Source organism: Solea senegalensis, linkage group LG2 (assembly GCF_019176455.1).
Source record: "Solea senegalensis isolate Sse05_10M linkage group LG2, IFAPA_SoseM_1, whole genome shotgun sequence".
Classification (NCBI taxonomy): domain Eukaryota; kingdom Metazoa; phylum Chordata; class Actinopteri; order Pleuronectiformes; family Soleidae; genus Solea; species Solea senegalensis.
This window is the reverse complement of record NC_058022.1, coordinates 20,433,130-20,455,719: the sequence shown is the minus strand read 5'-3', so window position 1 is coordinate 20,455,719 and position 22,590 is coordinate 20,433,130. Positions and strand designations below refer to the sequence as shown.

Genomic DNA, 22,590 nt, shown 5'->3' with positions numbered 1-22,590 from the left:
GGACCTCAAGGTTTTCTGCACTCAACACACGAACGACAGAAAACAAAAGTCCTGAATCAAAGAAAAAAAATCTTCCTATTTTTAATTGTCATCTAGCAGACACTTCTATCCAAAGGAACTGAGTACAATGTGCCAGGGGTGGAGTTGAACTTGCAACCATGATGTCTTTTGCACACAGGGTACCAGTCTTAACCACTGAGCGACCACCCCAAATCAATATAATCAAAAAGTATGGAACTTAAAATCTTGACCTTTCTATAAAAATCAGTCACTGGTCAATATTCCTTTTTCTACATCACATTTGCAGCAGAATATGAATAAAAAAAATAGCTCTCACATAACAACATTAGAATTGACTTAAATTATGTTCATCTTTTTCTTTTGTGTCTGATCTTTTCACGTTCTCTGTTTCTCTGCTGTGACTTAGTGAGACATGCAAATGTACAGAAATTGTGAAAAGAGGACAATAAACTAACTAACTAAACAATACATTATCTGAAGAATATTGAGGGCATGGCCAAATCTATGTCTGACGGCAGAAAAACAAATGCAAGGGTCAAAAGCATTGAAGTCTTTGAAATTATTATGACTCACCTCACCAGACTCACCTCTTATCACCTTAGCAAGAGATGCACTTAAACATTAATGAATTTGTTTCTCCTCTTAATATCTCTCGGCAGTGCGTCACTCTGCTTTGGTCTTGTGTGGCTGCACAGTTGTACATTTATGTTGTCAAGGTGGGTGTCTCCTTTAAAGTTAGTCAATAGCATTTCTTGTAGCTTTTTTTATTTGCTTACTTTGTCTCACTCTGGTAACGGCCTTTTCCAGGGTTAAGTCAGTGTCCATTTGGAGCTCTTCTGACAAGCATTTATCTTTTAGGCAGTCAGCTGACGAGGCCGTCTCCTGCGTTGCACTCTGAAATGTAACTTCTCTGCAGGTTATAAAGTGACCATCTAGTTTCTCCTTGACAATGTTGTACTCACTTGCTTCTTCGGGGTTGAGGTGCAGCGACACGAGTATGTCCTCCGCACGCAGCCTCCCCCATCGAGTAGATCAATATGTTGACTTGATCTTCATCCACTTGTGTGTCCGGTCCGGATGCAATACAGAGCCTGTCAAAATGTTTAATCCACTTAGGCCAGTCTTCTGCCTTGAAGGTGATTTGAAAATGATTAGCAGCGGCTTGCTAATGTTGCTAATGCTAGCGCACGGTGGTGCACGTCTCAAATGAAGTTTGGCTCAGTTTGAGTTACTTCACTTTTGACACCAGGTTCTATTGTTCATCAGGTACAATGATAAACATCCATCCATCTTCTCCCGGGGTACACCCTGGACTGTGTTCCAGTCCATCGCAGAGCTACATGGAGACAAACAACCACCCACTCTCTCTCTCACTCACACCTACGGTCAATGTAGAGTGTCCAATTTACCTAATCCACAAATTGCATGTTTTTGGACTGTGGGAGGAAGCCGGAGAACCCGCAGAAAACCCACGCACACAGCAGGCTCGAACCTGGGTCTTCTTGCTGCAAAGAGTACAATGATAAACATTGGAGGTTAAAGGAGACTCTTATGATGACATGTGTTCACAAGGCAACCGGCCATGTTTATTATCCAATGTGCAATCCACAACAAGGGTCCTACTTGGCATGCTGGGACCTAACACTACAGTACACACCATACACTGTGAGTAATCCATTTCAAATCATTATTTTCATTATTCATGTTAAAGAGAGGTTGCCTTATTTTGTCTGCACTGTGGATGGTGGCAACACCGTAGCAGCCCTATTGAAGTGCTGGCCCGACGTATAAAACTTTTAAGCACGTCGCCATCGACCTGCCAAAAAGCATCAGTCTGGGTCACCTCGGCCAGATGTTTAACGCAGAACCTAAAGCAGAACTCTTCCAGGTCCTGAATGACAGAGGGGAAAGCACATGTTACTCATGTAGGTCAAAATCCAAGACATGAATGAGATAAAAGAGAACAGCTGGTTTAATTTGTCATGATAACTTGATCACTTGATCAAACCTTTGGTCGTCTTAAGGGCAGAGATACAGCAGCTGCGGGTCTACTGTTACTTTGGTTGGTAAGTTTGTAATGTGTTGATTAGGTCGTGTTGTGTACTTTGCTGGTATGGAGCAAAAAAGAGCAGGGAAATGAAGACTATTAGTGAAGACTGACCTTAGCGTCATAGCACACAGCAGCTGACAGCAGGGAGAATGCATTTTCAATGGTGATTCCTCTCTTGATTATTTGTTGACAACGTTTTTTCAGGTGTTTCTCACAGTATGACGTAGCCAGATCCAGCAGCCCTGAGGAAACACAAAAACACACTCACACTGCCAGTACAAACAAACTGAAAGTCTGTGAGATCACAAAGTGACGTTTATGTCTAACCAATGGCATCTTCGGGTGGTAACTCCACATCGTCGGTGTAGAGGAACTCCAGGAAGGAGCGGTAGACCGGGAAGGAGAACTGGTCGATTTCAATCACCTCCTTCATGTCTTCATTCCAGTGAGACTGAAACATGGATCTGAAGTGTTCACACCTGCAAAAGACGTCATCACAAATCTTCAAATCTTAATTCAATGACTCATCTCAATTTTATTATTACATGTAAGGCTGCACAATATTAGGAAGCCATGCAATATTTAGCTGATTTTCAGCTTCTTAAATGTGACTTTCTTTTTCTGGTTTCTTTGCTCCATATGATAAGAAATCACTTTGGTTTGTGGGCAACATTTGAGAACATCATTATTTTGCGGTCTGGGAAACACCAATCAACCATTTTTCAAAATTTTATGGACCAAAGGAATCAAACAAAAAAAAACAAATCAAGAAAGCAATCAACAGATGAATCAGTTATGAAAACAGTTGCTACTTGCAGCTCAATCAAGGACTTGTGGTAAATTAACAAAGTTAGTATATTGTGAGAAGTCTATGCAGACGCTAAAAATGCATTACTTCCATTCCCAAAAATGTCCACGTCTTCATTTCTAAAATAAATTTAAAATATATGTTAACATAGTAATATAAATCCAAACTGCAAAGTCTCTCATTGCAATTGTCTCAGCACTTGTCTTCTACGTTCTCTGCACAACTCGTAGTTGGAGTACGAGGTGTGAAGTGAAGGTGGAGTGAAGTGATAAAATGAAAAAAACTAAAAACAAATAAAAAGAAAAAATTCTTCCAAACAGTCAGTCTTTATTTTCATATATATATATTGTTTATGTTGACATCTGTGAGCTAAAACTCCTGACCTCATTTTGAGAACTGTCTTGTGAACGTAGATATATTTGCCATCGATGCAGAACTTGACGTCAGCCGTCTCTGGGTTGTCAAACTCTTTTTTCAGACACTGAGCCACAGTCAAGAAGTCGTCATGCTCTGGAGCAGGAAAACACACCCACATACACATCAACGTCTCCCAGTAGAAAGAGTTAGAGAGCTAATAAGCATGACCAAGATCTAACAGTGTCTGTGATTGGCTGGCTCAATCGGTTCAGGAAGTTATGACCAGAGATACAGCTCACACACATTTGAGATCATCATTTCAAGGGTTAGGAAACACATCAACATTTAACATTTGACAAAACAACTAATGGATAAATTGAGAAAATAATTGACAGATTAATCCATAATGAGAATAATTGTGAGTTGCAGCCCAAGTTTAATCAATGAGAAGATCTAAAGTGCCAGGACAAACTTAATTTTCCACTTATTAGTGTTTGACTTGAATTTTTACCAAAATTTTATTGTAATTTTGGTAAATGGATTTCATAAAACTGATATCAAAATAAGTATCATTCTGGAATCAATATAAAAGTCAAGTTATTGATATCAATAGCATCACAAATATTTTTCCCCGATCCCCAGCCTCAGTTCTTTATTGACTGCATGTGCTCCTGGTCTTACCCATGGAAAGAAGGCGCCACATAACGGAGGGGGTGGCGAAGCATGCAAAGACATCGTCAGTACAGGTGAAGTGCGTGAGGTGAGGCAGCATAACAGACTGGCCCCAACACTGGCCCCACATGTACACCTGACCACTCTGGGTCTTAGCAGCCGACATGTGTGTGGAGTGACAGGCGGCGATCTCTACAACTCTGTCAGAGAAGCCAGAGAAAAGAAATCACTCAATGTTGACGTATTCCACAGTGGATTGAGTGATTTTCCACGGTGTGATGTCACAGACTGCTGTGGCTCACCTCTCTTTCTTAGTCACAACTTCAACTGGACTCAGGTGGTTGCTCTTGTTGCCGGTGCCCAGTTGTCCATAAGTGTTACAACCCCATGTGTAGAGCAAGCCTTCACTGGTCAGGGCCATGGAGTGAGCATAGCCTGAGACAATCTCCCAGGGAGAAAAGAGAAACCCCTTGATACAGTGACCAGTTCATTTAACTGGTCACTGGATCAATTATTTAACAGAGAATGTACTAATACTGTATTATATTATATATATTTTTTGCTCTCTGCTTCTCCCTCTCTTGGGGGTCGCCACAGCAGATGATCCACGTATTTGGGGACCCATTTACTTGGAGTACACTGGTTGTGGCCCACCATGGCTGCGGTCAATTTAGAGGGTCCAATTAATAATGAGCGAATGGGGACCTGGCTCAGGCCATGGGCTGCCTAAGGAAACACAGTATAATAATAATACTAACTATATATTAGATTAGATTTAGCTTCATTGATCCCACACTGGGGAAATAAAGATACAAAAATAGACAAAAACAAGGATTATTTCAGTGTTCAAAAGTATTATGTCAGATGATAAATATCATTCCACATATCTTTCAGAAAAACATAATGAGGGAATAAAAAGGACGGTGATAGTTTGCCTGAAGATACAGTTGCTTAAAAAGGCCTTGATTGTGTATTGGTCCTTGATAAGATTGAGACCTCATCTGAAATTCCATGTGTGTTCAAAGTTTTTGCAAGTGTGTTATTTCAAACCTGTTTCACACATAAACCCTGCAAAGCCGCAAGTCGACAGGGAGTGTGCTGGTTCTCATTATTTCCAAGTCCAAGTTGTCCCTTCCCATTATAGCCCCAACCGTACACCTGCAGAGACAAGAGAAAACTTAAGTGGACTTGTTTTTGGTGTGATTATTTCTTCCAGAGATCCATTGTAACTCAATCACCTCTCCGTTGTCGACGACTGCCAGTGATGAGGTCTGACCACAGACGATACTGACAGCCACCTTGTTCTGCAGGCAGCTGGACACTCTGCGAGGGGTGTACTGGTTCGCTGTGGAGCCTGAGCCCACCTGACCACAGTTGTTGTAGCCCCATGCATACACCTGGCAGAAAGTCGAGAGACATATAATGTAGCCCGTGATTTACAGTGTAAATACCCAACATGTACGTATTGTGTAATTCTTCTAGACAGTAAGAATAGTACATAAAAAGTACTTAGAGGTACTCATTTACTGACTACATATGGTGGGACATTTAGGGGAAAGGAGTAATACATTATAGCTTTAATATTTTTGAATTACTGAGTATCAACAGGAGGATAAAGGAAAATAATAACTAAAAAACAGAGGAAAGAAGGAAAGTCTATTTGAAGTACTGGGTACCTACCAAGTGTTTTTGAATAAAGGAGAAATAAATGACATCACAAGTAATTTTGTAAGTACCAGGTACACATCATCATTTATACTTCGGGGAAATTTGGAATAACGTGTGAACATTATTTGTAATCTGAAGAGATTACAAAAATGTTCAGGTTGAACATACAATCCCAATCCCAATGTGAGAACAAGCCATGTCAATATGTCCAATATATACATTCTCTTGCCAGCTGAAATGTTTTTTCTATGCTCTGATGGCCAATGCCTTGCTGTTTCAGGATATCCTCTGTCATGGAGTCTGGAATGAGTACCTGTCTCCCTTTGAAAATGACTCCTGATTCTACAGCAAGTTAATCTCTGAAGGAACAATTATAGCAGTTTCATTAGTATTAGCCTTATAATATTTCAAACATGCATCCTCTGTGATTGCTGATTTTATATCCTCAAAAGATTTCTGATGATCCATATCCATGGAGCATCACTTCTCAGTAGTCCTCTCAAGGTGAGAGCTTTTTCTGCAAACATTGGCATGTAGGCTAAAAGGTACGTTAGCATTCTCATGAGTCTTTGAAGTTCATTCTTGTTTTGTTGGGTAGGCTTTTTCTGAATGTCTCTTATATTAGCAGGGTCAGGTGTTATGCCATTATCTGTCTGTGTGTTCCCAAAGATGCTGTGCTACTTTATTGTTCATTTATCACTGTTAAACACCATGCCTGTTTCAGCAGCTTGTTCCATAAGTTTGATTAGGTTTCTGTCGTCCTTGCCGCACACTGCTACTCTCATCAGCTACTGTATGCTGACCACACTGTGGAGACCCTCAAGGATTTGGTCCATCTTGGCCTGAAAACATTCTTGAGAGACACTTAGTCCAATTGGAAGACATTTCCAGCAATATGTTCATCTTGTGTGGGCGTCCTTTAAGGCTAGCATTCAGTTTCTGTGAGTCTAGGCATATTTGTCCATCTTTCTTTGTGCTATATGCAAGGCTGGAGCATCAGTCAGTGTGTTAAACTACCTTTCAATGCATCGTGTTCCACTAGTTTGTCGACTTGAAGCTTGTTTTCGATGTGAATGCTGCAGTTTCATGGGTGATCTATGAATAATATTTCATCAAACTAGTTTGGATATGCTCTTTTGAGATCCTTCTCCAGGCGAGAATTACTATGGGTGCTTTATTGAGGTTTTGCTTTTGTTGTCATCTGCTTTTCCAGTGCTCTTTCGCGCCACATGCAGAGCACTCGTCAAAGTTTGCAGGACACTGACATGGTCTATGGTTGGTGCCACATTTTTTGCACATTTGTCCTATACACTTTTCCCGAGTTTGACAGACCAAGCTTGTTTAACTGTTCATTGCCTGCTGATAAAGCTTCATATTTCCATCCCTCTTTGAGTACATCAGCCAAGGAGTAGTCCTGAGGTTTGCCACAGGTCTTTCCTCAGAGCATCATGTGGTGTACTAGCAATGATAAACTCAATCAGCTCCTCATCAATGAGTTGGCATTTAAGTACTAATGTTCTAGCTCAGGTCACAAAATCATCAGTGCTTTCCTCTAGTGTTTGTTTATATTGCATTGTATGACGTGTATTCTGAAGTTCACATTCAGTTTTAGTTGACTTTTGAAAAAGTACAGGCTTTTTTGTATCATTCTCACAGTCCACTTGCATCCAGTCATTTCAGCCCTTTATCCCAAATGCCACATCAAATTTTCCTGGCTTGCTTAACTTCATCCTTGATTTCCTCATTAGCCAGATAAAGCCACATTTGCTGGCATCTGTGCAAACATAGTGTTTGATCATTCACTTTTGAAATTAAAAATGATTCATTTGTTTTCTTGTGCAAGAGATGATACATTGTTCACATACTGTGTAAGTTTTTCTATGTGAATATATACATATATGTGTATACATGTACGTACAGTATATACAGTACATATATTATTTACCAGGTATGAAGCTTTCTAGTTGTTCAGCTCAGGGGGATCAACTTCTGTGGTTGGATTTAGAGCCTAAAGCTCAGTCACATGTGCCATTACAAAGGTGTTAAAACAGGCCTACATTTTGCTGACCCATACTTGTGCAGTGAAAGTTCTTTAGATACTCTGGACACTTACCTCTCCCGATTCGGTCAGAGCCATTGAGTGATGAGACCCACAGGCCACCTCTGTGACCTTCTTATTGAGCATATAGGCAGTCACCAGAAATGGAGCTGCTGTTTGCTTTGTTGTCCTGTTTCCCAGTTGGCTGTAGCCATTATGTCCCCAAGAAAACAGCTCTCCATCTGAAACACAAACAGATTTATCATCTTGCAGCACTTTTTAGACCAGCCGTGACAGAAAAGAAGTACATGTTTGGTGCAGCTACCCTCTGTGGCCAGCAGGATGTGGGGTCCACTGCCGTAGCTCAGGCTGACCACCTTCTTCCCACTCAGGAAGTGCAGTTTCTTGGGTACGATGGTGCTCTGTGTGTTTCCTGTACCCAGGCAGTTATTGCAGTTCAGCCCAAAAGCATACACCTGAGAATAAGTGGCAAAAGGAGGTAAAAAAAAACAACCCAGGACATGGGATGTGGATCAGTGATAAGCGGGACTAAGCAGAGGCTGTCTGAGTCAGCTGAGGAGGGTAACAGGTCACATAACTGACACAATCATTAACACAGTCCTGACACGAGTGGAGAGATTTAAGGACCGGGGCACAAGTTCTTGCAAACCAAAAATGTATCAGTATTGTTTATGCACTAGTTCACCTCTCCTTTTACCTCTCACCTCGTCATCTTTGGTTATGTAAATAGCCTCATTAGCAGATGATCCAAACACTAATGCCTTCTGTATCTTGGAGAGCTCTTGAGGCCCGATCATGCTGAAAAGTGACCATTTGGTTACATCCACCATGATGCACTTGCTGTCAGCCTGTGAAGAGAATTTAACCACAAAAATATTGTCATCTGTATGGACGAGGCTGGCACTGTGCTGCAGGTGTTGTTGTGAACGCACGTGAAAGCATACACACAGCCAGGGAGCATTCGTTATTTGGTCACCTTTATAATGTAAGAACAAAGTGATCTAGTAAAAGGAGAACCACATACTGACCATTCTTCAGATGATGTCTAAACAGTGAAACAGGCAGGCAGGACTGTCCTACTCCCAATCCTAACCAGGGCTAATGTATAATTTTATAATTGATTAATCTGGCGATTATTTTCTCAATTAATCACTTTGTTGTTTGGTTCAGAAAATGTTTTTCAGTTGCATGAAGAAATGCCAAAATAATTTCACCCACCTGTTAGTTGAACAGCTAGTTGGCACCGGAGTTTGGCGTCATTAACGGGTACAATACACAGGTAGGTGGTGGGCTTTGGGACTCTCCTTCTAATAACTTTCAGGCAGGCGGTACACTATGATGTGTTATGCTGCCCTCCACAATTCTTGATTTTCCACCACTCTATTTTCACTTTCAGCAAAGTTCAAAGCATCCCCTGTCGCCTGTATATTCTTGTTCTGGTAATGGAAGGCTTTGAACTTGGCTAAGGACTTTGACCTGTGTTAAAGAACTTTAAAGGAGATTTCTGCATTAAAGAACTTTGAAGTGTGTTGAGGAACTTTGATCTATAAAGTGACAGATCACACTGTCAGCTGAGATTGGCACAGCAACCCCCCTGACCCTCATGTGGAGGATTAAGTGGTGGAAAATGGATGGATTGATCGCTATGTTTTTGGAAGAACAACTTCAAGATGAAGATTCCTCTTAGGCCTTGATAGGCTAATCCATGTTTCAATCTCAATCTAATTTGGAAATTTGTGTTGTGGGTTGTGCAGCAGAGATGAGTATGTGGGTTGCACCCGTTTACATACTGTCAATTAAACTATTCACTCATTTAACAAACAGGGGCCTCAGTAGTATAGGTAAGAATGATGCACAGCCAAATGTGGTACCTAATACTGGTCACCAGCTTGGTTACACACTCCTGTGGGATGGCATCCCATTATTCAACCAGTATTTGTTGGAAGTCAGCCAATGTTGTGTTGGTCACTGGCACGAACAGCTCGTCCAAGCTGATCCCACAAGGGTTCAGTGGGGTTGAGGTCAGGACTGCAGGCAGGCCATTCAATCCTCTCCACTCCCAAATTCTGGAGGTAGTCTCTCAAACACCCTGCTCAGTGGGGGCGAGCGATGTCCTCTTGGACACTCCTGATGTACATTCTCTTACAAATGTGGCACCATTTAAAAAGGAATGGAGTTGCATGTTCTCCCCATGTGTGCATGGGTTTGCTGAATTAGTGATAGACACACACGTTTATGTACGTTGCCCGAGAATTTTGACCCGGACGTGGATTTGAATACACAACCTTCTGATCTGTAGTCATATACATATATATACATATATATATATGTATATATACATACATATGTATATATATGTATGTATATATATATATATATATATATATACATACATATATGTATATATGTATATATATATATGTGTGTGTGTATATAATATATATTCATTTATATATAATTTAATGTGGTTATGTTTTATTGTTAAACCACTACATAATACTACCACACACCTTTTCAATAATGAGGCACAAACACTGAGCAGTTCGCTGGCTAATGATAATTATTCTGCAAACTGTCAACAAAGCTGACACAGTACAGCGAAGTGAGCGGAATTGTAATGAGACTGCTGTTTTGGCGTTTTGGCTAGGTTAGCATTAGCAAACTACCTTCAAACAATTCCAACATAAAGAAACACACGAGTTTCACCCACCTGTTATTAAGTGTGTTAAACAGCCAAATGGCTCCGGACTTTGGTGTCAAGTATAAAAGTCCTTTGGTGTATTTCTGGGAATATTTTTGGTATTTTTGAAACAAGCACTCACTTTTTTTATATGTGCATAATTAAACTTTTCTGACATCTGTGCATATTTTCATGAAGGTAATACACTGTAGCACCAGTAGGTGGCAATATGGGCCTACTGTGGATTCAGATGGGAGCCGGTATGCCCTCCTCACAGCTGTTCAGAAGTAAACAAGCGCTGGTATGTACAAGATGGACATTTTGGTGTCCGCTCTATTAATCAGGTATGGTTAATCCTGCTTTTTTCTGTATTTATAAAAAAAATTCAACTGGACATCAGACCAATTTGTCATAAAATTGAACCAAACTAAATTATTTTAATCCAGTCTCTTTCTCCCGGTCTTTGTTAATGTTTTGCCGTATTTCGCCCACTCTGTCCCTACCATTGTTTATCAAAATCTGATTGGCTAGTACATGTTGCGTCAGGATCATTCAGCGCCAGATTCAGAAACAGTTGGAAAGACGTTGTCACCTGTGTATTGGGAAAGGTGGTGGAGGGAATGTGGTTGTGGACTGGACCATTCCATCACAAGACCACATGGAGACAAACAGCCAATGTGAACATGCAAACTCCAACTGGCATTAACCACCTGCGCCACTGTGGGCAGGACAGTACATAGTTTGTTAAAAGGGAAAAGGAACATGTCAAAACACGATTATATATAAAATATGAAATGGGACAGATGGATAAATGCAATCCAATGTAACTAATTTCATGTAGTTAGAACAAAAGGTCTATGGCGGCAGGATTATGAACATTGTAAACCACTAATAATAGTACCGTACACATCAGACAGAGCGCCTTGCTGCAATGTGAAAGTTTGCTTTCATTAATCTGAGCTAACTCGTTTTAGCTTGGTTAGGGTAGCATTAGTAAACTAGCTCTACAATTCCATCCACCCGTTCAGTGAGTCAAACAGTGACATGGATCTGGGGGGTTTGGTGTCATTGGTGAGAGATTGGGAGAGTGGGAGAGAGTAGGATATGAAGAAATGATCAGAGACATGAAGTGGAGTTACCTTGAGGTCAGAGGTGGAGCAGTTTCTGATGAAGATGAGGTCAAGGTGGTTGGTGGAGAAGGAGCGAGAGAGAAAGAGAGTAAAGTAGAAAAAGTAGATCGGATGACTTCTCTGACTGGATGTTGAAGTCGCCAAGAGGAACAAGTGGTGGACCATTTTCTGGGATGTTTGAAAGGAGGACATCTAGTTCATCCAAGAAGTGTCCCAATGGGCCTGGTGGACGGTAGATGACAACAATGATAGATTGAAATTCAAACGACTGTGAAGAGAAGTGTGGCAGTGGGTATAGAGTGGAAGTCCAGTTGGGGTTGATGAGCCGACCTGTCGCACCACCTCTGCCAGTGGATCTGGGTGTGTGGGAGAAGGAGTGGGCGAAGAAGAGAGCCGCAGGGATACTTCGATCATCTTCACTCCTGCTAGACTTCCCGTTATTTGTCAAGATGATACACTCAAGTATCAAGTAACCAAGTTCAATCAAGTAATTTAAGGACATGAAAAAAGACAAAATGCAGAAGTTTAGAGCTAAATATTAGCAAACACATGGATCTGAATCTGTCAAGTCCAGCACAGTGAAATAATTTGTTTTGGTTTAATTGTTCTGGAACAAGAATTGTTTCCCAATTCCCAACAACATAAAATTTTTTTTTAAATATTAATAATGGGAAAAGGTTAAATATACTTCAGTTGATGTCACATTTATTGTTGGCATAACCTGTTTCCTGTCAAATACATAGCCAGAATTAATACATTCTATTATAAAAAAAAAGTGTTTCACTTTGTTGTGAGTTGTGATTAACGCAATCATGAAATGATTTGGGTAATATGAATATTCTTTAATCACTTTAAAAACACCTGTTCACAGAAAAAACAAGCAGATCTGTTTTTAATTCAGTTGCTTGCAGAGGTCCCAAAATGTAACTGGCACATTTTTATATTCAATATCAATCTTTAAAACATTATGCATTTTAAATTTGAAATATTCAGCATTGAAATTAGCAAAAATATTCCTCAAAACAACCACAGCAGTAGTGCAAATGTGACCATACGATGAAATTTATGTTAATACTGTATCCTCAGCCTAACTCCCTGAAAAACCTCACACCTTAAACTGAGTTTAAATAGCTCCATATATCTGATACAACTGGCAGCCAGCTAAGCCGAACCGCCAGTCAACATTTCTGTACAATAACTAAATAGCTGCAAAAGATAACTCTACAACCTATGCAATGTAAAATTTAAGACAAATCCAGTTTAAGACTAGAAGTATTTACAGAATATAATCTGTAGAGCAGTGGGGGTCTGGCAAATCTAATTCTGATAGCAGACAAAACAAATGCAGAGGTCAAAAGGATTCTGATTATGTTTCTAGATAACGTTTTTTGGTAATGAAATGTGTATTTCAAGCAGACTCGCCTCCAAGACAGGCCCACATGAAAGGATATGCCACAACTCTGCCCACATAAACCCAATGTATCAACCAAAAAAGAAGAAAGAAATGGCTGAGAGTTGAACAGTGTAGAAAAAAAATGTAGTTCCCTGATGCACATGGGAAAGGGAGGAGCCTTTGGTGTAAATCTGAAGGGGCCCTTAATCTGAAATTCACTTTATTTGAAGGCGCCCTAATCTGAGGTTGATCTTAGTTTCTATCTTTGAGTATACAATCTAGAAAAATAAAGTAGCACTATAGCGTTGGAAGCCACTGGGAATAATAAAAATGATAAAAGCAACAATAACATTGATAATAATAAAAATAATAACAATGACCCAAACATTGTCAGCATCTTCAAAATACTCCGTCCAGACATGTGCAAGTGCAAAGAGCCACAAACCTCAATCTGAAAACCAAGTATCAGGAACCACATCCAAACTATTATGTGGTCCTCCAGTAAAGCATAACAAAAACATTAAAGATAGAAGTGCAAACACTGAAGAACTACTGTATGTTGGTCAGTTAAACAGAAAGTAGAACAAAAATAAAGTGATAAAAGGCAACTGGCAAAAATCTCAAGTTAAAAAGAAACAACTTGTTTGAGAAGTAGTGTCCTCCTTTACACAGGAAGTACAAATGTCAAGCCAGTCGTGCACTGACGCAAACAATGACCAAAACTGTCCTGAGCAGTGATGCTGCGACCTGTCAGCTCTATGTCAGTACTTTTCAGCAGACAGTTCATGTAATGAAAATCTGGTTCAAGAATGGAATGAGATGAACAGCAGTCTTGACAGTAACGGTTGATTATCCAAAGATTTCCACTGTGTAACCATCTTGTCAGTGAAGGTACGTAGAGCATCATGATGGTGGCTGAAAACATCCAGTCTCAGAGCCTCTTCACAATTACTTCAAACAGAGTTCAGTTTTTGAAGGCTCCACAGCGGCCAGCTCGACATATAAAATCTTTGAGCAAGTTGCCGTCGACCTGCCAGAAAGCAGCCGTCTTGGTCACCTCAGTCAGGTGATTGACACAGAACTTAAAGCAGAACTCTTCCAGGTCCTGAATGACAGAAGAAAGCATGTGTTACTTGTTTTGGTCAAAACAAAATTAAAGACATGAATGAGATAAATGAGAACACCTAGGCTGTAGCTTATCACACTATGGTCATCTAATGGACAATACACATAATGGAACAATACCTTATCTCAGTGTTTACCTAACTTTTTATTGAATTGATTATTAAAACAAATAGTCACCTAATCGGATAACAAATCACACAAGGACTCTATGGCTCTCTTGAGCTACCAGCTTTTCTGTTTACCTTGAGGTTGCTTTGGGAATGTGCTAATTAACAATAAAGACAATAAAATACTTGATTAAAAAATATTTATTTTAATAAACATTGCTGCTGTTTAGGACACTACTACAAAATATAAATATTAAACAAAATGCTCATTTAAATCCAAAGACTGGCAAAGTGCTGATTTAAGAAATAATAAATCAATAATCTAAAATCCATTTTTCTGTTAACCAAGGAACCATGAACAAGAAAAAAAACATGGCCTCCTGTGAGGCTTGCTCTTGAAATGTTTGTGCATTGCTGATGGGGTTTTATGACATGCAAGCTCAGCTTTGACATATTTGGTAAAATCAATTTGTGTCAGCGTTTACTAAACATTGCAGCCCTAATTTACATCGCATACAAATAAAAAGATTGTGGAATTCTGGAAGTTTGTTAGGGAAACCCATTTGTCATTGAGGAACACTTTATCTCACCATTAGACAGCTTTGTACAGCTGAAAACTGGAGTTTAGCTTGCAGAGGTACAGCAGCTGTGTGTCTAGAGCTGCAACTAACGATTACTTTAATAATCGATTAATACATTTAATATTTTCCCAATGAAATGTTTGGTCCATGGAGTTGAGGTATTTTTTTTTTATATGGAGCAAAGAAACGAAAATATTCACATTGAAGAAGCTGAAAAATCACAAAACTTGTTTCAACACTCAAACCGATAAATTTATTATCAAAATAGTCGATGGTTAATTTAGCACTCAATTAATCACTGCAGTAGTAAAACTGAATTAAGAATTTCAGAAAAAAAAAAGAACACCAGAGTCAGTGCAAAACTATAAAAATAAAAATGTTCTCTTTAGTCTTTATCAGCATTGTGTGATCTGCTTATATTTAAAAGTTACACACTAGAGCTTTAAATGACTAACAGTGAAAACTAACCTCGGCATCATAGCGCACAGCAGCCGATAGCAAGGAGAAGGCATTTTCAATGGTAATTCCTCTCTTGATTATGTGTTGACAAAGGCGTTTCAGGCGGTTCTCACAATATGATGTGGCCAGATCCAGCAGCCCTGAGAGAACCAACACACACACACACAGTTACACTGCCATTACAAATCACTGAATTGTCTGAGATCACATGTGTGTTTGTTGTTTCTAACCAATGGCATCTTCAGGTGGTAACTCCACGTCGTCAGTGTAGAGGAACTCCAGGAAGGAGCGGTAGACTGGGTAGGAGAACTGGTCGATTTCAATGACCTCCTTCATGTCTTCATTCCAGTGCGACTGAAACATAGATCTGAAGTGTTCGCACCTGCAAAAGACGCATCAAAAATACACTGTTGAATAATGCCATGATTAGAGAATAAAATTGCAATCACTTACTAAAGTAATAACAAACTATTATTACAATACAATAATATTTTTACATTAGTTTGAGATGTTTTTTAATCAACTAAAATAAGATCAGATTTTTTTAAGCTTCTTAAATATTGTCTAGGTTTTTGGAGAACATCAACATTTTATTGTCCAAACGAATCGATTCATTGAGAAAATAAGAGACAAATAATTATTACTTGCAGCTTGACTATATAACTTATCATTTCTTCCAAGTTTTTAAAAAATATTTTCATTGTAAGTATAAGTGAATTTTTTCCAGTGTAGGCCATTCCAAAAAAACATGGTTTTAGCTACTTTATATATGTTTTGCTACATCATATCTAACAGGGCAGAACGATTCTGAATAAATACCTAATTGCAATTATTTTTTTATTGCAATTGCTGTATGATTCGCAATATCCGAGGGAATGGTAATTTTTATATCATTCTTCTCATTTTCATTAAAAAGAAACACATTTAAAATGATTACTGTGTGGTATTTGTGCAGAACTGTGAGAAACAAAGATGTTCTCAGTCTGTAGAATAAGATATGTTCACACACATTTTGGCTTTAACAAATATTAGCCTACTGCGATGCAACTGCATCGTATTGCAAGTTTGATAACATTTGGATTAATTCTTCAGCCCTACTCTACTACCTGGCTTGTTGAAAGAAAGAAATGTAAATCTCAAAACATAGATCCAAACTGCAATGTCTCTCATTGCAGTTCATAATATGTACATATCCATTTCCAACATGTATACTGCTCATGTTGAAATTGCAATGACAGCAAAATGTTCAATATATTGTGCAGCGCAAGTTAAAGGACTTGAAAATCTTTGAGCTCCTGAAAACTCCTGACCTCATTTTGAGAACCGCCTTGTGAACGTAGATATATTTGCCATCGATGCAGAACTTGACGTCAGCCGTCTCTGGGTTGTCAAACTCTTTTTTCAGACACTGAGCCACAGTCAAGAAGTCGTCATGCTCTGGAGCAGGAAAACACACCCACATACGTGTCACATATATGTCTCCCAGTAGAAAGATTTAAACTGGAACTAAATATGTCAAAAATATGGCGGGGTATCCAATGTCAATATATTTATAATATTTATTTTGTTATACCAAACTTTGTATCGCCTAGTTCCGAAAATGTGTCGTCATTTGATATCCATAACTAATAAGCATGCAGCATACTGTTTGACCAAGACTGTGCTCCTGATTGGCTGTCTCTACTAAATTAATTGACAACTATTTTGATAATTGATTAATCGGTAATTAATCAGCTTTGATTGTTTAAGCTTCTTAAATGTGAATATTTTCTTAATTTCTTTGCTCTGTATAACAAAGAAATCATTTTAGTTTGTGGACAAAACAAGACATTTGAGAACATCATCATTTCCAGATTTGACGAACACCGGTCAACATTTTTAAATTTTTTTTAATGTAACATGTTTTCTGATATTTTAAGGATCAAGCGATTAATCGAGAACATAATCGACAGATTCATCGATTATGAAAATAATCGTTAGTTGCAGCTCTACTTGATAGTCCACAGAATTTGCTGTGTTTGACTTCAAGAATACAACCAGGCCATCTAAGAAATGTACTGTAATGTGTAATATTCTTTCTTAAATGCATTTTCCAAAAATTGTATCAATAAAATTATCATTCAGGATTTGTTATCAAAGTTTATATATTGAGATCAATAGCATCACAAATATTTTTCACCAATACCCAGCCTCAGTTCTTTATTGACTGCATGTGCTCCTGGTCTTACCCATGGAAAGAAGGCGCCACATAACGGAGGGGGTGGCGAAGCATGCAAAGACATCGTCAGTGCAGGTGAAGTGCGTGAGGTGAGGCAGCACAACAGACTGGCCCCGACACTGGCCCCACATGTACACCTGACCACTCTGGGTCTTAGCAGCTGATGTGTGTGTGGAGTGACAGGCAGCGATCTCTACAACTCTGTCAGAGAAGCCAGAAAAAAAAAAATTGTTTTTTTGGGCAGAGTTTTTTTATGGTGTGATGTCACAGATTGGTGAGGTTTACCTCTCATTCTCAGTCATGATTTGAACTGGACTCAGCTGGTTGCTCTTGTTGCCGGTGCCCAGTTGTCCATATGTGTTGGAACCCCATGCATAGAGCAAACCCTCATCAGTCAGGGCCAGGGAGTGAGCATAACCTGAGACAATCTATCAATAAGAAAAGAAAAAAAAAAAAAAGTTCATTTAATTGGTCATTAAACAGGAAATATATTATTTTTTGGCTTTGCGCTGCTCCCCCTCTTATGGGGTTTTACTTGCAGCAAAAGGGTTAGAGATAGTGACAAATACAAAAATGTGAAAGTGGATAGTTGGATTAGATTTTTAATTTGAGTCATTCATTAAATGTGAGTATTTATTTTGTGTCATGTTGAATACGTATGTTTTTACTGTTGGTAACTAGGTAGGTTATTTTATACAAATTTTAAAAAGGAAAATCACAGGGATTTGTGGACAAAAACTAACAGTTAACAGTACATCAACACAGTAAATTTGGACCACAACTTAAATTGAAACTATTGTTATCATTTAAGATAATGAATTAAGATATAAAATGCACAAGGATTCTTTCAGTGTTTACATTTCATAAATAAATGAAGTACACAGTGGTAGATGTCAGATGATAAATATGATTCTACATATTGGGTAGCACCACATGAGTTGTTGTATATATTATAAAATGTACTTTATATAACATTTCAGAGATAACATTGAGGGAATAAAAAGAAGGGTGCCAGGGCTTAGTTTGCCTGAAGATACAGTTGCTTAAAAAGGCCTTGAGTGTGTATTGGTCCTTGATAAGATTGAGACCTCATCTAAAATTCCATGTGTGTTCAAAGTGTTTGCAAGTGTGTTATTTCAAACCTGTTGCACACATAAACCCTGCAAAGCTGCGAGTCGACAGGGAGTGAGCTGGTTCCCGTTATTTCCAAGTCCAAGTTGTCCATTCCCATTATAGCCCCAACCGTACACCTGCAGAGACAAGAGAAAACCTAAGTGGACTTGTTTTTGGTCAGATATTACTGGGCAATTTCTTCCAGAGATCCATTGTAACTCAATCACCTCTCCGTTGTCGACGACTGCCAGTGATGAGGTCTGACCACAGATGATACTGACAGCCACCTTGTTCTGCAGGCAGCTGGACACTCTGCGAGGGGTGGGCTGGTTCGCTGTGGAGCCTGAGCCCACCTGACCACAGTTGTTGTAGCCCCATGCATACACCTGGCAGAAAAACAAGAGGTCTCTAAAGCCACTTTCCAATTTCCTGTTTCATTTTTTGGACAAATGAGACAACAAAGAAGATAGCAACCATGGAAACCTGCTTTAGGTTACATGAGCAAGTCTGCTGGTACCCACACTTGTATAATTCAGGACTCAAAAAATAAAAGGAAAAGAAAATAAGGGCAAACTCCAGGTGAGAAATCTGTTAATACTACTAAGATATAATGTAGGATGACTATGCATGGCCGGAACAGTAGATCAACATGGACTCTTATTAAAGGTATGAACAGAAACGTGGGCACCTGCACACATGTGGAAATGTGAAGCAGAACATGAGACACAGTAAGTATGTCCCAGCCAAATCCTATGCACAAATAAATACAAATAACCTTATTTCCCAAAATTGTCTATTGACTTTTCAATGTAGTGAGTCCCTGGACCCATAGGTGCCAATTTGTATGTGTCCCTGGGAAATTAAATGGGTCCCCAATAAAATTGTTATTTATTGATAAATAGTATTGTTAAACTCCTGTTTAATCCAGGTAGTCTGTGCTGAATTTGGGGTGGGGGGGTCTTTAATAATAATAATGTGTTCATTCAGTCATAAAAATGTCTACTACTTTATCCTTCAAATCTTGGGTCTTGGGGAAGCTGATCCTATGTATAAGGATCACCTTTGTTACACACACACACACACACACACAAAATGGAAACAAATCCCCAGTAAAAGAACTTAGTCCATAAAGTCCCAGAAACCTTTTTTAATGTTGTGCACACAATATGCGGAGGAACATTATAATTTTACAACACTAACGTGTGTTGTTGTTGTAGTAAAGGCGAGTTAGTGCATGTTTTGAACGATCCCTGCTGCGACAGTTATTCTTGCACACAGCATATCAAAAAGAGGTCTCGTAAGACGATTTTGGCTCCAACTCCTCACCAGTTAGCCCACGTTGTGTAGTGTTCAACAGGCCACCACAATAAAACGTATGTTGAGGAAAATGCACAATTTGGACAGTGAGTTTGACGCAGGACATGTACCTATCAACATCCCTGCTACTACTTTAACAAATAAAATTGGTCAACGTTGTCTTTTTACTATATTAAACTGCAAAATAATTAGTTGATACAACTTTAGCAAGTAACAAATGCAGTGTACAGTGCATGAGATGATGACCCCATTTGTTGTAGCTGGAAGCACAATGGTTTTCTTAAGGTGGAGTTTAGCTTTCTGGTTCAATTCTTCTTAAGTGGGACTTAATGCCCTGTAATGGTCTCTGACTAAAGTTGAGTCACATGTACCGTTACAAAAGTTTTTTAAGCAGGCCTACATTTTGCCATTTGAATACTAGTGCAGTAAAAAGATTTTTTTGCTACTCTGGACACTTACCTCTCCCGATTCGGTCAGAGCCATTGAGTGATGAGACCCACAGGCCACCTCTGTGACCTTCTTATTGAGCAGGTTGGCAGACACCGGAAATGGAGCTACTCCTTGATTGGTTGTCCCGTTTCCCAGTTGGCTGTAGCCATTATGTCCCCAGGCAAACAGCTCTCCATCTGAAACACAACCAGATTAGTCATTCTACAGCACTTTTTAGACCAACTGTGTACAGAGAAACTTGTTGCAGCTACCCTCTGTGGCCAGCAGGATGTGGGGTCCACTGCCGTAGCTCAGGCTGATCACTTTCTTCCCACTCAGGGAGTCCAGTTTCTTGGGTACGATGGTGCTCTGGCTGTCTCCTGTGCCTAGGCAGTTACTGCAGTTCAGCCCAAACACATACACCTGAGATTGAGTGGCAAGAGGAGGGAGAGAAAAAAAAAACAGAACATGTAATGTGGATCAGTGATAAGTAGGACTAAGCGGAGGCTGCCTGAGTCAGCTGAATAGGTAACAGGTCACATAACCGACACAAACATCAACACTGGCAGGCACAGTCCTGATACGAGAGGATACATTCAAGGACAGGAGCACTGGCTCTACAGCTCTCAGCAACATTGTCTACTCAATCTTCCTACCTCAATAATGTAAACTAGACATTGAATAAACATGCAAACCAAAGCATATCAATACTGCTGCACTAGTTCACTTCTCAATCCAGAACAATACCTCGGTTTTCCTTTGACCACTCACCTCGTCATCTTTGGTTATGTAAATAGCCTCATTAGCAGATGTTCCAAACACTAATGCCTTCTGTATCATGGAGAGCTCTTGAGGCCCAATCACACTGAAAAGTGGCCATTTGGTTACATCCACCATGATGCACTTGGTGTCAGTCTGTGGAGAGAAACCAAATGTAAATCACAAAATCACTGTAAACAGGTCTGAGTGGACAAAGCCACAACAGTGCTGCAGGAGTTGGGAATGGACATGAAAGCATACCCACAGCCAGGGCGCATTATATTTCATCACCTTTACACTACACTGAAACAAGGAGAACCACATACTATACATAACAACCTATTCTTTAGATGGTGTCCAAGCTGTGAAACGGGCCGGACTGACCTCCTAATCCAAAACGTCGGCTACAATTAATGAAAATTGAAATTTTCCAAATTGATTAATCTGTTGATTATTCTCTCAACTAGTTGCTTAGTTATTTTCTTCATTAATCATCAGTTTATCAGTGTTTTCCAAACTTCAAAATGATTGAAAAAACAAAATTATGCAGTTTAACTTATTTATTTTTAATACAGAGCTAAGAAATCAGACAATATCCACAATGTTGCTTTCAAGAGACAAATAATCCACCTTGGAATCATTCACTCATTTTGGAATATTGCACACTTTACAGGCCTTGTCCTCTTCTGGACAGCAGAAACACTGGCGAAAGACACTTTGATAGCATCACACACACTTGTCTACAGTAGCATTATGAATATACTTACATTTAAGTGTTTCTGTTTAATGCCACTTAATGTTTCTACTTGGCCAATAATCGGAAGGAGGATGTTATTTTCATCATTTCACATAACAAAATGACAGTTATGGATTCTACCTACTGATAGCAATCACTGTAGTTAACAAAAATTATTAATACTGCTTTTTATATAACCAATACAGATGCTTATTTTAATCTATAAATGCAAAGAGCGTATGCGTCCGTTTATTGAAGTGTCCAACGGGTCGCTTCACAGGCTTATGTCAAAACACATTCATGGAATATAACATTTTACATGGGACTATTAAAAAATAAATAAATAACCTCCAATATAACTAATTTCATGTTTATAGAAAACAACTGTGAGGACTATGATGGCAGTGAACATTGTTGATGGGTGCTAAATAACACACACCTGAGTAATAATGAGTGACATTAATCAGCGAGCACAGCCGACGTAGAGCACCTCGCGGCGATGTGAAAACAGATTGTTCGTTATTTTTGGCTTTTGTTACAAAAACACTATTCAGCAAACTGTCAACAACGCTGACACAGCACAGCGAAGCAAACTGATTTGATACGAGACTGGTTTGTTTGACCGCGTCTCTTTAATCTGCGCTAACTCGAGTTAACCTGGCTCGGTTAGCATTAGCAAAATAGCTCCAAACTATTATAGCATAAAAAAAAAACACAAGAGTTTTGCCAACCTGTTATTTAGTCAGTTGAATTGTCAAGTAGCTCCGGGGTTTGGTGTCGTTAACGGCTCCGGTACACGGGTCGGTGACGGGATTTGGGTTGCTCTGCTCGAGACGCCATACTAAGCTCCTCTGTCGTTTATGTGCGGAAATGGGGAGAAAAATAAAGTCACGTGTTCAAAGGCCCAA

At 39.3% G+C, this 22,590-nt stretch overlaps 2 protein-coding genes across 3 annotated transcripts; both read right to left on the bottom strand.

Moving 5' to 3' along the window:
* Nucleotides 1-1,593: 1,593 nt before the first annotated feature.
* Nucleotides 1,594-11,859, bottom strand: LOC122765152 (RCC1 and BTB domain-containing protein 1-like). Its single transcript, XM_044019274.1, has 12 exons — nucleotides 11,776-11,859; nucleotides 8,340-8,483; nucleotides 7,940-8,117; nucleotides 7,690-7,856; nucleotides 5,147-5,305; nucleotides 4,959-5,066; nucleotides 4,211-4,353; nucleotides 3,918-4,108; nucleotides 3,263-3,389; nucleotides 2,399-2,550; nucleotides 2,183-2,313; nucleotides 1,594-1,912 (listed from the first exon to the last, which is right to left on the bottom strand). The coding sequence occupies exons 1-12, from the start codon at nucleotides 11,857-11,859 to the stop codon at nucleotides 1,727-1,729; spliced, it is 1,770 nt and encodes a 589-aa protein (XP_043875209.1). The 3' UTR covers nucleotides 1,594-1,726.
* Nucleotides 11,860-12,266: 407 nt separating this feature from the next.
* Nucleotides 12,267-22,568, bottom strand: LOC122765214 (RCC1 and BTB domain-containing protein 1-like). 2 transcript variants are annotated; one of them, XM_044019357.1, is made up of 12 exons: nucleotides 22,414-22,568; nucleotides 20,959-21,102; nucleotides 20,460-20,610; nucleotides 20,218-20,384; nucleotides 18,669-18,827; nucleotides 18,471-18,578; nucleotides 17,614-17,756; nucleotides 17,339-17,529; nucleotides 16,421-16,547; nucleotides 15,341-15,492; nucleotides 15,120-15,250; nucleotides 12,267-13,943 (listed from the first exon to the last, which is right to left on the bottom strand). In XM_044019357.1, exons 2-12 carry the CDS (start codon nucleotides 21,082-21,084, stop codon nucleotides 13,803-13,805), a joined length of 1,596 nt encoding a protein of 531 aa, XP_043875292.1. In that variant the 5' UTR covers nucleotides 21,085-21,102; nucleotides 22,414-22,568; the 3' UTR covers nucleotides 12,267-13,802. The 2 variants fall into 2 exon arrangements, 1 of the variants encoding a protein (XP_043875292.1); XR_006359937.1 differs by lacking the exon at nucleotides 16,421-16,547 and having other exon boundaries at nucleotides 13,840-13,943.
* Nucleotides 22,569-22,590: the final 22 nt, after the last annotated feature.

Excerpts from the sequence above, each read along its gene's own strand:
- LOC122765214 (XM_044019357.1), bottom strand. The coding sequence starts at position 21,084 with ATGGTGGATGTAACCAAATGGCCACTTTTCAGTGTGATTGGGCCTCAA. Across the intron at positions 17,530-17,613 it reads ATCATGACTGAGAATGAGAG|AGTTGTAGAGATCGCTGCCT; the intron begins GTAAACCTCACC and ends CTTCTCTGACAG. Across the intron at positions 13,944-15,119 it reads CTGTGCGCTATGATGCCGAG|GACCTGGAAGAGTTCTGCTT; the intron begins GTTAGTTTTCAC and ends TCTGTCATTCAG.
- LOC122765152 (XM_044019274.1), bottom strand. The coding sequence starts at position 11,859 with ATGATCGAAGTATCCCTGCGGCTCTCTTCTTCGCCCACTCCTTCTCCC. Across the intron at positions 8,118-8,339 it reads ACATAACCAAAGATGACGAG|TTACCTCCTTTTGCCACTTA; the intron begins GTGAGAGGTAAA and ends GGTTGTTTTTTT. Across the intron at positions 5,306-7,689 it reads CTCTGACCGAATCGGGAGAG|GTGTATGCATGGGGCTACAA; the intron begins GTAAGTGTCCAG and ends ACTTTCTGCCAG.